General features: G+C 35.8%; 1 protein-coding gene across 3 annotated transcripts in view; it reads right to left on the reverse strand.

The window, feature by feature from the left end:
• The window catches only part of TTBK2 (tau tubulin kinase 2), a 96,972-nt gene that overhangs the window by 46,415 nt on the left and 34,054 nt on the right, over positions 1-16,503 (reverse strand). For all 3 annotated transcript variants that reach the window (XR_001412938.1, XM_014950333.1, XM_014950332.1), the window contains exons 5-6: positions 16,307-16,447; positions 13,160-13,264 (exon numbers count right to left, since the gene is read on the reverse strand). Coding sequence is in view for 2 of the 3 variants with exons in the window: in XM_014950333.1 (XP_014805819.1) it covers positions 13,160-13,264; positions 16,307-16,447 (246 nt within the window). In the remaining variant the exon portion in view is untranslated. The remainder of the gene's footprint in view (positions 1-13,159; positions 13,265-16,306; positions 16,448-16,503) is intronic.

Consider the following 16,503-nt stretch of genomic DNA (forward strand, 5'->3'; position numbering starts at 1 on the left):
TCCAAAGAACTGTTACTATTCCCCTGAGCGTCTATCAGTTCTACAGAAAATAAAGGAACTACTGTATCAGAATATAGAACAGCTAGAGAGCACACCAGAAATTCTAAATTAAATTCTTCAATGATTGTTTGGGTATGATATTAGTGTTCTGCACACCACAGGAAAGGAGCAAAAACTCAATATACCCCAACAATTACCAAGTATTGTATGATGAGAATGAAATCTTTTTCATATCTCAACTATTTATCAACCTGTTCCTTCAGGCAAGATATTAATAGATTGTGTATTCTTTTTATTCTTCGCCCAAACACCAGGTCACAAAGAATCTTCCTCTCAAAGAAATAACCATACATTATCTTCTTAAGTTTTTCATTTCATTTAATTATTGCAAAAATATTCCATAGAGATGTTACAAAATAATAGCATACCACATGAAATTCATATATCCATTCTACTCGTGTCACCTTCTAAGTCAATTCATAATGCTCTTTTTTCATCTTTTATATTACTCACTACCTGCCTTTTTCACCTTCTACTGTCACACACGAGACAGTTGTCTGTCTCTACAGCACTGGTTTCCTTCATTCCTTCTTTGTCAGTAACATAATCAAACTTGCAAGGATCATGTTCAGTGGATGCTGAAAATGCTACATATATACATTAAAGCACTGTGCCTTAAATAATCTCCCTCTATGTCCTTGAAGAAGGTTATGGCAGACAATCATCATAAATAGTGTTACACCGGTAGATATAACACAGCTGTATCATTATAGCTACAAAGGCATGTCACTGATAGGTATATCACAGCTATGCATTACCTCAAAAACTTTTGAAACCTGGCAATTTAATGGTTATTCTGATCTCTTTATTCAAAAATAATGTCTGCACAAACCTCTCCAAACTAACTCCATTGTCTCCCTTATAAAGTTATCACTAATTCAGAAATGGAACCTCAAATGACTAATTCTTTCAGCTCACACAGATTCCTGCTTACAAAACCAATAAAACAAAGGGCTCTTCACTTAGCAAATAATAATTTACACGTAGAACATTTTGCCATAAAAATCTAAACCTTCTTCAGTTTCTCCTGGGATTTAAGATTTAAAAAAAAAAAAAAAAAAAAAAAAAAGAATTAGGCTCCAGTCTTTGTTGTCTTAGATGACATGAAGGTAAGAATTAAGAAGTAGGTATAGGTTATTTAAGAATGAGGATATATGTCTACGTCTTTCATTGAATGGCTCTGATATTATATAATTTTATATATATATATAATTATATAATTCCTTTCCTACAAAACTGAAAGGTAGAAAACATAAAGCTGTAGACTCTTCAACAGAACTCCATGTACTCAAACAAAGCTTTTTTTTTTCTCTCTAAAGTACTTCATTTTTTAAAAAGCTATAAACTATCAAATGCTTTGCTCAGAATTTAGAAGGAAATCTTGCAAACCTCATCTATTTCCAAATATGTGTCATATAGTCTGACTGATGCAGATTTAGTGAAGAAAAGCTGAAAACATAGTTTTAAAATATTTGTTCTTTAGACATTTTCTTTGTTCTGCAGTAGCAAAATGTACAAAATATAATTTTATAGACATAGAAAGGAGAAGTGGGCTATAATAGGAAGGGATAGTCAGGTGTCCAAAGAATTACCCCAGTCCTCTCTTCCAACACTACTTTTGAATCATTATTTATTAATAAAAATAATCGTTTTAGAAATAACTTACAGTAAATAGTTTCCAATTCAGTTTTCAGGAGCTTACTACATTCCATTTGGCAGCTGAATTATACTACATATTGCTCCTTCTTTTATTTTCATTTGTGCCATAATAGCTAAACTGATATTGCTAATTGCTGTAAAACACACAACTAGTGCAACAACATTACTCAAATTAAAATTTACACACTAAAGATTTAAAATATTTCTTTGTTTATAATTTTCTGTTCATTTTATGTCTTTCTGCTGGTTTATAGAGAGTTCAGTATAAAACTATTACTTATTTTTAATGTTTTACAGTCCCAGCTCTCGAATCTTCCCCAAAAGTGCTAAAGAGTAGTGAAGAGAGGTGGCTGTTAGGAGGCTGATCTCAAAATACATTTCAGATACCTGTCCTATGGTTCAAGCTAATACTGCTATTTGCCAACTTATGCCATCACGTCAAACTCCTCAGTGAGCTGGTAACAATGCAAAATTGGACACTGAGGCAACACACTCCTCCTCCCTGCCATGGCTTCTTCCTCTCTTCATATAGTTTCTAGAAATATTTGTTTTAGTCTATTTCCAGAAGCAGCTGACTCAGTGCGATGCTCTACAGAGACAGACACTACTTTCAGTCCTGGCAGAGCATCATGGCCTTCCCAGGCTAGATAGTCCTTTCAGTACTTAAAGGAGGGGGCTTATAAGAAAGATGGTGACAAACTTTTTAGCAGGGCCTGTAGCAATAAGCCAAGGGGTAAGGGTTTTAGACTAAAAGAGGAAACACTTAGACTTTAGGAAGAAATTTTTTACAATGAAGATGGTGAAACACTGGAACACTGGTGAAACACTGGTTGCCCAGGGAGGTGGTAGATGCCCCATCTCTGGAAACATTCAAGGTCAGATTGGACAGGGCCCTTAGCAACCTGATCTAGTTGAAGATGTCCCTGTCCATTGCAGAAGATAGTGGACTTTGAAGATGACCTTTAAAGGTGCCTTCCAACCCAAACTATTCTATGATTCTGTGATTCCAAGATGAGAAGATTTCAAGAGGAAAAATAAATATGACTCTACTTGTTTAGATGTAAACGTGCAATCCTTGATTAGTCACATCCCTGTGTAATGTACTGTTTGAGATAGAAAGAGAACATTACTGAGAAAAAAATAGCATAAGGTAAATGGCAGCAACAAAATGCTTCTTGACAGGATTAAACCACCACTGAACAGTACATTTAATGAAGTGACATAGACCATTACCCTTTAGTATCTGGCTTTTAATAGTGTTAGTCAGGTTTGGAAAAGAGGTCTTTTTAGACCAATTAACATATTTTAGCCAATTATTTATTATATGCTTAATATGGAGCACTATCAATTGAAACAGTTCTCCAGAACTTTTTTGTACTCTTTAATTATTTTTCATGTATTCACTGCCATTTAATACTGTACTCATAAACCATGTCCTAGTTGTCCTTGTATTTTCCTTTAATTTGTGTCATTCAAAGCAGACAATATCTCAAGGAACTGGAGAAGACACAATGTATCCTCCTGTTCTTTAAATAAAACCAAAACTTAATAAATGTCACAATTTTCTGGAGTTGACCAAAGTGCTGCCAGTCATTTAAATTTTAATCCAAATTTTAATCTGAACACAATTCTCAGTAACTATTATTGAACAACTTCCAGCATACAGACTTCTATTTATAATAAATGCACGCAGTCAAGGTATCACTTGGGAGCAGTCACTGACACAAATTCTAGATCATCAGTGGCACTGGGGCAGATAAAGAAAACGGCACTAGTTCTACTCAGTACTATCTGTGGATCACTTCTGAGAGTTTTTTCTTAAGGTAATATCAATGTTTGCAGACCAGGCTGTAAGTCTGTGGGTCCAAACTGCCTTCAGAGAGGACAAAAGATTTGCAGTCATCTTTTTTCTCACAACAGTGTAGCTTCACAAATGCTCCTTTAGTTCTTAAAATTATCCCACTTTTTTGCCCATCATAAAAAGCATTTAATGGATACAGCTTCCACTCTTTCAGTACCATAAAAACTATGTTCCCTTCCAACCACAGAAATAAACAGTCTGCAATTCTTCCGCCAAGATGACAGGAGGTAAAGTAGAAAAAGGTGGAAGTATTCTCCAGTTCTCCACCGCAATCAAGAAACTCCAGAATATTAAAAGACACCATTCAATTCAAATGCATAACCACTCCCAAATTTTCATGAAGTAAAAAAAAAGGATGAATATACAAGAAATGTATACCTTCTACCCCTGTATTCAAATGAAGTACAATAGACTTCAAAGGCTTTCAAAATGTATTTAATACTCTGCTTTGATATTTACCAACACATTTTTAAGGTTTTATCTAAACACCACCTTCTTATGGATAGCTTTCCAATTGTGTTTTTCCCTAGCTTTGTCAGCTCAGCTTGCATACATGTCACACTATTTTCTTTGTAAAACAAACACAATTCAGTTATTTGTAACTTCAAATCCACATAAATAAAAGAACACAAAACTCAGGCCTGTCATAAAACATGCTGGTCGAATTTATGGATTTTTAAAGAATTATGACCTCAAACTCATTTTTAAAGGTTAATCCGTCTAAGAGCGCTTCTTTTTTCTTTTCTTTCGCTTTCTTTATACTAAATTTAATAGTACCTCAAAGCAAAGCTGTGGTTAAAATTAACTTTGAAACAAGAGTAACAACAACTACCCGTATTAAGAATGCAAATGTCCTTCAGATTTTGACGCTCAAAGTTTTCTATTTCTGTACCACAGCTGATACCTTCACTTCCTATCATCACTGTGTAAACAGAGACACGTAAATGAAGGCTGTATGAAGTTAGGTTTACATTCAAAAAGAATAATTTATTTTTTGTCTCAAGAAATAACAGATGCTAGTACTACTTACTTGAGCTACCACTAGGACAATGGGAAACAAAATGGTAGGTAAAATAACCCTTTGACAACACTCCCAAAACCCAATAAACAGTAGACTATGAATTTCATTAATATACTAAATTTGCATCCTGCTAAATGTATTTGCCTGATAATTAGAGAGAGTGTCCCCACAATTAAATTCTAATTACCCTGCTTTGCAGTAATCAATTCTGATCTACACCATTAATTCAATTATTGGCTTCCTCTCTCTAACAATTTATTCCTCTGCCTCTGTTTCCTCCTTCCTCCTTTTTAACAGCCTACATCATCCCCAGCAGCTTTTCCTCTCCTTCCCACACACATTTCTCTCTCTTCCAACCTCTTCTGTCAGCAGTTAAGACTCCTCCTACCAATGAGTGTTTCCTTATCAACTTCCTTTCTAGAATTCAATTCTACGTCTACCCCAAATACCTGCATCCTAGTACAGCCCCCAACACGTAAAATTTAGTTTCAGAAGTCTATACACGCCCACACCACTGCCCGTGTTTCCATATTCTTTCATCCTATTCCCAACTACACACAAAATGTTGTTTGAGGTTTCCCAAAAGTATTTGTGGTCAAAATATGTTCCAAGCAAACAAAAATAAAACGGACAAAGAGCCAGGGTTCAATAAGACTAATAATGCCTGAACACAAACATTTTCACTACATTAAACTATGTCTCAAAATACTTTTTCCCATAATTTTCTGAAATGAACTCTTAGTCCTCTTTATAAAGAGGGGTGGTATTTTCCCACAAGGAAAATGATAAATTTAAAGTTACAGTCCAGATAATGATTATGGAATACCAGAACTAGTTCTTCTCTAACACTTCCTGTATTACATTTATAATCAATTGTATCCCTTTTTACCAACTTTACAACAGATTACTACCTACACAATCCATGTGTGAAAATAAGACTGAGAAACTCTGCATTCACTTTGTAGGGCAGGGAATAAAGACAGCTACAACTAAAATATCTGAGATATAACACTGGAGATGTGTTATTTCATTGTTTTCTGAAAAAGAGTCCTGATACTGTTGGAGGAAGAAACTATATAGTTCTGCAGAGAGAATTAGAAGAAAAAGGCTATTTCAGCTGCAATGTGGGAAAAGAAGCTTATGTAAAAAAGCAAAAAAGGAGATGAGAGAAGTACAAGGGAAACCAAGAAGAATAAGGAAGAAATTTGATACTGGTTTTCCCAAACAAAAACCATATGCTTCTACGTTTATAGCAATTAATTTATTCCCAATTTTAAAAACTAGTGGAACTCCTCTGCTCTTTAACACCATGCCATCCTTTGTATTGAAAGCTTGGGTCAGACGGAATGGATGAGCCAAACAACACATCATTGGCTATTGTCCCCGAGTCAATAAATGAGGAAAGCCTAACTGATAACTAAGAAAAGAAACAGACACCTCATGTGAATCATTTGTGTCCTTCAGATACATAAAAATCAGTGTATCTTGTAGCAGTTCATATTAAAAATGCTGTTCACTGACTTCAAAAGCTTAAGCTTTGTGAATATTCTGCACTTTTCTTGCAAAAGGGGGTTTGATGGATACAAAATTATAGGAATAAAGATGACATTAATACCTACAGAAGCAATTTCTTTGATTCCATTCTATTCTTGGTGGATAAACTACAATATATCTCCCTCAAGTCTTAATTTTTTACTTTCATACTGTCATCTGGCTGCTGCAAACCAAATGAAGGTCATTTTAGATAATCTAATCCAAGGGTGAAAAATCATGCCATTGCAAATCCCACTGGGGAAAGAACAGTGAAATGGGCTGAAAACTGCTTGCTCCTCAATTCTGTAAGCAGACAGTCCACATGTGAAAATCCAAAATACAGTAAGCACTACAAGTGCTGAACAACTGAATTGCTCATTTGGGATTTCTCTTTCTGTTCTTTAAAGATTACTTTCTGAGAAGCGCTTTATATTAAACCTGCATTTTTCTGAACAGTATTTAAATAGGAGCAGCTACAACTGAATGGGCTCCTCTGTAGCATGGTTTGAATGGTGCTAAATCACCATGGAGTCTGACAGTAAGATGGGTAGTAGGAAGATGAATGAGATCTCCAAAAATGACACTGAGATGCCTAAGGATCTGACAAGCACGACAGCAAAACTCTGGGGGATCCTTTGATACAGAAGTATGACTTGAACCCTTCATCGAATTAGTTGGCCTGATCTTCAAAAAAGGCTTTCTTTTTCTAAGCCTCAGCCTTGACCATTCTTCCAGGTAAGAAGTCAAAAGAGACACCCTAACTTCTCAGGAAGAAAATAACAAAAAGGCCACAAAAAGTCCTCCCTTCAAACCTGTCTATAAGAAACAACTAATAACAGCTAAAGTGAAAATGCAATGTTGAAACTGCTTTTTTCAGAAATTCAAAATAACAAGCCAATCACATGTACACAGCACACGCACAAACGGGCAGGAGGGCCAGGAGGAGGACGAGACTTCCCCCAAAGACTGAGGTGCCCTTGCAGAACAGCTTCAGTGCTCTGCAGGTTGAAGAGGAAAGAAGAGTCACATCAGGAAAGATGCTAGAGCTGAGTAAGGCATCCCGATCTGCTCCCCTTACAACAACCAGTGCAACCAAGAAAAGGCGACAGATGATAGTAGTAAGTGACACTTCTGAAAGGTACAGAGACACCCATTTGCCGACCTCTTTTAGAGTGCTGACACACTCTAAAAATAATGAAGTGATTGGTGACTGCCAATATGGTTCTACCAAGGGCAAATCATGCCTGACAAATGTGGTGGCTTTCTACAACAGCATTACAATGCTGGTGGATAAGGGAAGAGCAACTGGCTTCATCTACCTGGAATTGTGCAAAGCATTTGACACTGTCCTGAATGATATCCTTGTCTCTAAAAAGGAGAAACATGGATTTGATAGATGGACCACTCAGTGGATGAGGAATTGGCTGGATCGCTGCACTCAAAGAGTTGCAGTCAACTGCCTGATGTCCAAGTAGGGACCAATGACAAGTAACGTTCCTCAGTGGTCAGTACTGGGACCAGTGTGGTTCAACATCTTTGTCAGTGACATGGACAATGGGATTGAGTGCACCCTCAGCAAGTTTGTCAACAACACCAAGCTGTGTGGTGCAGTTGACATGCTGGAGGGAAGGGATGCCATCCAGAGGGACCTGGACAGGCTTGAGAGTTGGGCCTGTGTGATCCTCATGAAGATCAACAAGGCTAAGTGCAAGGCCCTGCATGTGGGTTGGGACAATTCCAAGCACAAATACAGGCTGGGCAGAGAATGGATTGAGAGCAGCCCTGAGGAGAATGTCCTGGAAGTGTTGGTTGATGAGAAGCTCAACAAGAGCCAACAATGTGCGCTGGCAGCCCAGAAAGCCAGCCACATCCTATGCTGCATCAAAAGAAGTGTGGCCAGCACACTGAGGGAGGTGACTCTGTCCCTCTACTCTGCTCTCGTGGAAGTTGTGGATGCCCCGTCCCTGGAGGTGTTCAAGGCCAGGCTGGATGGGGCTTTGAGCAACCTGGTCTAATAGAAGGTGTCCCTGCCCATGGCAGGGGGGTTGGAACTAGATGATCTGTAAGGTCCCTTCCAACCCAAACCACTTTATGATTCTACGATAAATAAGACTTTCTATCACTCATGTATGGTTTCTTGTATTAGAAGATAATCTTTTCCATATGCAGTGTTATCTCCATCTTTGTGTAGTTCTATATAGATTGGCACTGAATTCTGCTTTTTGCTGTTAAGCATGCCTTCCATTTAAACCTTAAATAATAATTAGAGTCCTAATGGACTGTATTTGAAGGTTTAAGGGTCAAACAAAGATTATTTTCAACTCCTACAGAAAATAATGATACTTTTACAGTTTCATTTAAAAATGGTTACAGAAATCTCCCTTCCAAAATAAGGAACACTCTGAAATAAAGAGTGAAGTTTCTTTCTTTAAAAATCCAGAAGTAGGTAATGGAAGGAGGTCACTATCTTTACTCTTGCTTATCTTTACTTTGAATGAAAGATAACAGGCTGTGCAGGCAGAGATCATTAAGAGCCTTAAAAATAAAAATAAGTAGCTTGTTTGAAGTACTTTGGAACGGTAACATAATCAAAACAAATTTTTCCTGTAGTAGCACCCTGAATTTTAGTGATTGTCAAGGCAAAAATCCCTTGTACTCTTCAAACCAGAAAAAGGATACTGTAACAGTCAGGTGGGGATGGTGAGCCTACACAAGAACTTCAGGTTTGTCAATGAAAAAAAAAAAAAAACCACCCAAAAAGAATACATACATACACACATGAATGTATGCGCATGTCATACATAAAGCACTGTCAAGATATATACACAGACTGGATGTAGAGACATACCAAAACTGCCAGGAAGCCTTGGTGGCAGGAAGATGGTATCACATGCAGTGATTAGGAGCAGAAGCAGTGATGGGTGGTTGGCACAGGAGAAAGCAGACTAAGTTTGAATTCATCATAAGATATTCACAAAGATACTAGAGACAGATGACACAGTTTTAGTTTGAATGAAAGGAAACAGTATTGGAACAGGGACACATGAATGCGAATCATGTGCCTAAAGATAAACAAATGTTTCTGAACGAAGCTATCTGAAGATAAGAGGGGAAAAGGAGGGAAAAACTAAAATTAGAGAAGGATAAATTGAAGAAAGACAACTAGAAATTAAATGGTGAAAGAAGCTGGAGTTAGAGTAAGGAATGCTGTCACCAAAGATAAAGATGCAGAAACTACGTGGATGTGGATTTAAGACTCGTGTTAATGGAAAATGGGGAAAACTGAGAAAAGGAGAGAAAGCTGACAGGAGTCACAGAATACGAAAGCTAGTAATGTCGAGAAGAAAAACCAGCACAGGAGACGATGTCAATAGATGGTATATTGTTAGCACATGGGCATGGGAGAAGCTAGAAATTAGTTCTGATAGCATAATTACATAAATTTTAAAGTTCTGGATCCTAACATCTCTAAATAAAGACAAGGTGAACATTTTGTTTCAATTGCAGACTAATCTACCTATGCAACTTTCTTTGCAAACTTGATTACATTATGATCCCTAGATAACTTAACTAATACTTTTTTTAAAAAAATATTTTTTAACAAATAAAATAATTTCAACTTACTAATATATATGATCCACTATTAATTTCAAGGCAGAATGAACCAGAGTAGCTTTATCTGTTGTGAACTTTGTAATCAAGACTACTTATGGTAAACAACAGCAGAAGAAACAAAACAGTGAGATAAACCTTATTTTGTTTTATGTTATTAAATTAAAATACATTGTTATTCTAGCTAATGTGTGTATGTTCAGAAACTAATAAACTAACTTCCAAACTATGTTTGGAAATTAACTAAGAAACTAACATTCAGTACAGGTCTATACACCACAGAAATACTTAAAGACTGGCCAACACTTTCCATATAAGATCCTGCATTCAGCAGCTTGAAACTTTCTGCATATTACCAATTTAAGCTGAAATTCTTCACATTAGATGACTGGTTTGTAGCTGCATGCTTTTAATTCAGTAAATCATTTCAAACTGTTCTTGAATGCAGTTGAAACAAATGTTTGTTTTGTTTATTAACCCCCACAATAATCTGCAGGAAATCTATAACCCCAGTGTGCCTTGGAATGAAGACAAACAAGGAGGGATCTGAAAGAATACCATGATGACGTCAAGGAATATTCTACTAGCCACCCAAAACTGATTATGCTTGAGCTTTTGAGAAACTAAATTTCACACAAACTCAATACAGCCTTGTTTGAATCAGGCATCCAAATTCTTCAAATGTTCTATCTGTCATGAGGCATAATTCAATCCAGAGCTGCAATAGCTCGAATTTCTTTTCTCTTACTCCTTCAGAACGCTTTCATGTTTCATTGTGGTGCAAAGAAAATGAATCGAGAGCAAAGAAAATTTAACTTAGCTGCTCTGTACTGTTCCAGTTGGCACCAAAATTGCAAGGAGAAGAGATATTAGTCTAACTAGAAGCAAAGCAGTACGAGGAGGTGGACACAGAAAGGAAAGCAGAGAGAAGAGACAAAAGGAAAGATTCAGACTAGAATAAGCACAGGCTTAACAGAAATGCAGAAGGGTCTGAACGGACAGTTGAACTTATCAGTAGTCACCAGCACATATTTCAAATACTGGAATAAAACCATGGAGTCCCAAGTTTTATAATTCCTCTTTTTATAACAGATCTGAAACGCCACCACCTTATCACACTGAAGTCGTACGAAACTCTGCTGCATTCCTCTCTTGGTACAACATCCTGGAATTAACCAAGAGTCTAACGTTGGGTAGCTTAATAGTTTGATAATCTCTCATTTCCTCTTTGCTTCTTGACCTGATCACACAAAATAAGCAGCCTTCCTCACCTAAGGGCCTCTTTTCAACTTCTTGCTGCAACTTTAGTCAAGTGAATACTACCTATATTAACAGTAAGATTTGTAACATAAAAGTGATGATAATTTATTCTTGTAATTTCCTTTAAGCTTCAACGCTCTTGCCAGTCTAAGTTGTATTTTGTCAAAGAACTACACCACACCTTTCTTCTCTACCAGTCTTGAAGCTAACTAATTTTTTTTTGTCTCCACCTGTTGGAAGGCATATGCCAGCCAGTGGTGCTGGCCAATGATTTCTGGAGGGAAATACAGTCCTGTCATAAACTTGAGTTGAACAAACAGATTTAGGGCCTCCAGGAATTCCTTAATGTTGGGGCAAATACAAACCTGCCAAAGGACTAAAACCTGATACTATAATTTCCAAAACTTATGATTCTTTTAGAACACATCATGGAAATTCAAGGACTCAGGGACGATATGTAAAATCTCAATGGGACTGGATTCTTTCTGCGGAAGTCAGGTATATAGAAAATTAGGCTTATCATAAAAATCTAATAACCAACCTTAACTAAGGAACAAGTTCTTACCAATAGAGTACTATGTTTTTTGGAGAACATGGTTTTACATTGTTCCAGGTTATTTGTGGTATCTACTGAAGAAATCTAATGGAGTTTAGAAGGATAGCCTTAAGGAGAAGCACATAGCACATTTAATGAAAATATTAATAAATCTTATTAGTAAGCAAGGCCAACAGTATGGTTTGCTATCTATACAAGAGCCACTTCTGACTATTGAGTACAAATGAAAGTACCGTCTTTTTTTTCCCCTCACCACCACTCTACTAATATGGATTATGCTGTCAGAAAATTCTAAACAGATTAAATTGAAGAATTACCTCAGTTACATTGTAGGGCACTGCAATGAAAAACAAAAGGCAAGAGCTGAGTTGTTACAAAAGAAAGAAGAGCAGAAATATTAAATTTTATGTTGTTATCACCTCTTTTTTCTGAAAATACTACCACTGGTGTGTATACATATAGAAATTACAGAATCCTGAGAATTGTTTTTGAAACTACAGGTCAGTTAGAAAAACATTATAAGCAGCCAAATATACAGAACATGACAAGAACACTTAGAAATAAAAAAAAATTAAAACTACTTAAAATGTTTAGCTCACCTATCCAACAGCAGCAGCCACTCTGTTGTATCTCCCCTGTCTTTGCTTTCATTGCAGTGTCCAGCATTATGGCTGAAGGAATAGAGTACAGCAGAACCCCGCTAATTTACCTTACTCGCTCATATACCTCATAATTTGCACACAAAATTTTGCCACTTTTTCAAATTCCTAGACAAAATAAATCTGAAAATCCTGTAGATGTAGCTTCTACCACTCAAATTGCATCGCGTTAATAAATACGCTACACAATATTGACTAGTAGACTATGCAGCATCAACATCAAAACGTAAACTAGAATAAAGATAATAAATAAGATAACTAGCTTAATAAAGAAAATATGTTTCTTTAAAACATCACCATGTATCATGGCACTGACTTGCCCATTTTCAAACTTTGAAATTAACAAAACTGACTGCCCGGCAGTGAATTAGGGAAGCTCTACTGTACCTAAAATTGTAATGTCCTCATTGATAGGCTTTTATCTACAACTTTCTTCAGACTGCATCACATGGGAAAACCTCAACTACACTCAGCTAAATCCCATTAAATATTATAATTAGTATCCCATTGCTTTTTTAATTATTCAGACTTTCAGAAGATTATATATTCAGTTTAGCATTTGACGTTTTTCTCCTACATATTTTTTTTTTAATGCAATACAATACCAAGTGAAATTCAGCTCTAGTGTATTACTCTGATGTTTAATGAAAACCTATTTCTCACTTGATTTTCCAAACCAAAAGATAGATTACCCCCAAAAATTCATAGACTAGACCTCTGCCTCAAGCCAAAAATCTGAAACCTGATTCATTCCTGACTGCCAATCTTTTAATATAATCAATAAATCACATGACATTTCTGATCTGGAATGATGTTTGTCAAGTTTATATCAGTTACCAGTTCAGTGCAACACCCAAACTTCTCCAGAAAAAAAATAAAAAGACAGCATATCACCACATTGAATTAATCAAATTGACAACTATGAAAAAATATCTTACTGGTCTGACATCCCCACATGAGTTGGTAAATTGCCGTGCCAAGCCAAAATCCAGCATATAACACTTTCTACAGGTGCTAGGAAAACGTCCCATTGCGAAGTTAGACTAGGAAGAAAAACAAATACAGATGGATATATGGATATATACATCCACACACATTTCAATATGTGCACGTATTAATGAAGTAACACAATCATAGAAAATCCACGTTCTACTTCTTTATCCTTCCTTCCATATTTTCGATTTTACTAAACACCCATTAAATTTGAAGAAAATGTTAAGAAAATCAGACATCCATCTTAGCATATCTGAACAGCAGCCTGCAGGGTCCAAAGAAATTGTCATCTTACTTCATCCTTCAGAATATATTTTCAGCAAGAATTTTCCAATCCTGCCACTCACTCGTATGTTTTTTGATTTGGACATTTCAAAAAACTACCAACCTAGGGGCTAACAAGTTCATCTAAACAAATGCACTAATATCATATATGCAGAATGTAGAATAAAGAGTGCAAACTGCCTTTTCCTTTTGACGGGAGGGGGAAGAACCAGATTTTAAAAAACGAAAACAAAAATAAATTATCCCAAAACAACCAAACAGTAAAAGCTGGGAAGCCACTGAGGACTTAATTCATTTTGGAAAACTTCAGTAAATTTTCTTATTTGCCTCTACAGATTAACATTCCATGTTAGCCCTTTAAAAAAAAAAAAAAATTCAACACTGCTAGTTTATGATGTTTGAACACGTTGGCTAAATCATTTGAAGTCTCTCCCCACCAAATCCCCTTAAAATGGATTATGTGATATAAAAAAAAAAAAGATATAAAGCTAAAAACAATTTCTGTGAAACAGAATTGAAACTACACATCTGAGCAAGCTGGAATCTTAACGCGACTAACTCTAGCAAAACTACTTTTCTTTTTCCATTAAGTGCAACAGCAATTTTGTTCTAAATACATCTGAAATTCACTGCTGCTTCAATGTCAAAGTCTGAGAGTAAAAAACAATCGAAACCATGAATTGAAAGGAGTGTGGTCAACATTATTTTCAAATGGAACAGAATTTCAGCATTGCATAATTCATCACGAGGCAAATAAACTCAGGACTTCAAGATTTCAGCTCAGATTATACTAAAAGCAAGCTTTTGCTATCTGGAAGATACATAATAAAAGATAAAATGGACTTGTATATTTAAGCCAGGAAAACTGCATGCTAGAAAGCAATCATGCCTTCTTTTGCATGTGTAAGTTGCAACATAACTCCTTAAGGGGAAGAAAAAAATCTTTCTTTTATTAATCTAATGTATTGCTTCACACTGCTGTTCATCCTGGCTCACCATTTAATTTTTGGGGGTTTTTCCATCCCCTAACAGCATTCTCCATTTGCATCCTATTTGAGTCCATAGACTCCAAGACACAGCTAGATAACAAGATGTCCCGAATCCATCCTGCCAGCCAAAAAGGAACACATTTCCCATTCAAAACTGGAATTGTTTTCACTGTTAAAATTTTGCGCTCCAGCGAACTCCTTCCCACCTATTTCACTTGATGTTCACTGCCTCTGTGTCCTTTCCTTATCAAATGAAGTCTTGGGGACAGGTCAGAGAGAATAAAACTTTTATAAAAAGTTGCAAGGAAGTGAAGTCTTGGGGACAGGTCAGAGAATAAAACTTTTATAAAAAGTTGCAAGGAAGAAGTGATGAAAATGAAAATTTCCTAATGGACAGAAAATCATCAGAGGCTTTATGTAAACATCATTCAGCTGAGAGAAAATTTACCTATATATGTCAGATAGAACCAGCCCTATTTGCATCTATTAGAAAACACAAGATTTGCTTATTTTTTTTCCTCATTACAAAATTTGAAATTTCAAAGTTCCAATGACATTTTTAACATAGAGCAATATTTAAAATAGCTGATGGAATTTCAAGAATAAATTCAAAGAAAACCAGAAAAAAATAAGAGCAAAAGCGTGGTGCTATTGGGAAGGCACTGCCCTCATGACATCTTGACAACACTGATTTTATTAAAATTGCAGCACGAAACAATTGAATCATTTTCTCTTACAGTCTGTCTTTTCTTTCCTTGTTTGTTACATTAAATACAAAAAATTTCTATTGAAGAGCTTACAAATACATCCTACATTTAGCGAATTCCAAGAATAAATTCAAAGAAAATCAGAAAAAAATAAGAGCAAAAGTGTGGTGCTATTGGGAAGGCACTGCCCTCATGACATCTTGACAACACTGATTTTATTAAAATTGCAGCACGAAACAATTGAATCATTTTCTCTTACAGTCTGTCTTTTCTTTCCTTGTTTGTTACATTAAATACAAAAAATTTCTATTGAAGAGCTTACAAATACATCCTACATTTAGTATCTATTCACTTAGATTTATTACGTGAAGATATTAATTGCCATTAGCCAAACTCATTATATCATATCTCATGGCAAATACTCTTCATTGTATGATGTTACAGATAAAAGTTGGAAGTTTTAACTACAGAAAATTGCAAGGAGGCCTAAGTAACCGAAGACAATGATGACAAAGTGGAATTTCAAGAATAAATTCAAAGAAAACCAGAAAAAAATAAGAGCAAAAGCGTGGTGCTATTGGGAAGGCACTGCCCTCATGACATCTTGACAACACTGATTTTATTAAAATTGCAGCACGAAACAATTGAATCATTTTCTCTTACAGTCTGTCTTTTCTTTCCTTGTTTGTTACATTAAATACAAAAAATTTCTATTGAAGAGCTTACAAATACATCCTACATTTAGTATCTATTCACTTAGATTTATTACGTGAAGATATTAATTGCCATTAGCCAAACTCATTATATCATATCTCATGGCAAATACTCTTCATTGTATGATGTTACAGATAAAAGTTGGAAGTTTTAACTACAGAAAATTGCAAGGAGGCCTAAGTAACCGAAGACAATGATGACAAAGACCAAAGTTAATAATGTTCCAACGTAACCAAAGTTAATAATAATCCAACACTAATTAATAGAAAAAATCTACCCTATCTGATGAATGAACACTCAAATTTTTTTTCCCTTCTTGTTTTTTTCTAGTATACAACCTATTCTTATATATGCAGCACATCTTACTTGCCTATTTTGATTTAATGGGCAGACTTACTGGTTTTATGTCCCTGTGCAGGAATCCCACCGAATGAATGCTTTCAATAGATTCCAAGATCTGCTTCCCCAGCCGCAAAGTGGTACTAATGGTGAACGTTCCTCGAGACTGGCTCCGACGCAGGTCTGCCAAATTCCGACCCTGATCAAATTAAAAGGATATTTTCATTAAAAAATACTAATACCAAGATTCACAGA

This window comes from Calidris pugnax, unplaced genomic scaffold, assembly GCF_001431845.1.
Source record: "Calidris pugnax isolate Ruff unplaced genomic scaffold, ASM143184v1 scaffold68, whole genome shotgun sequence".
In the NCBI taxonomy this organism is placed as follows: domain Eukaryota; kingdom Metazoa; phylum Chordata; class Aves; order Charadriiformes; family Scolopacidae; genus Calidris; species Calidris pugnax.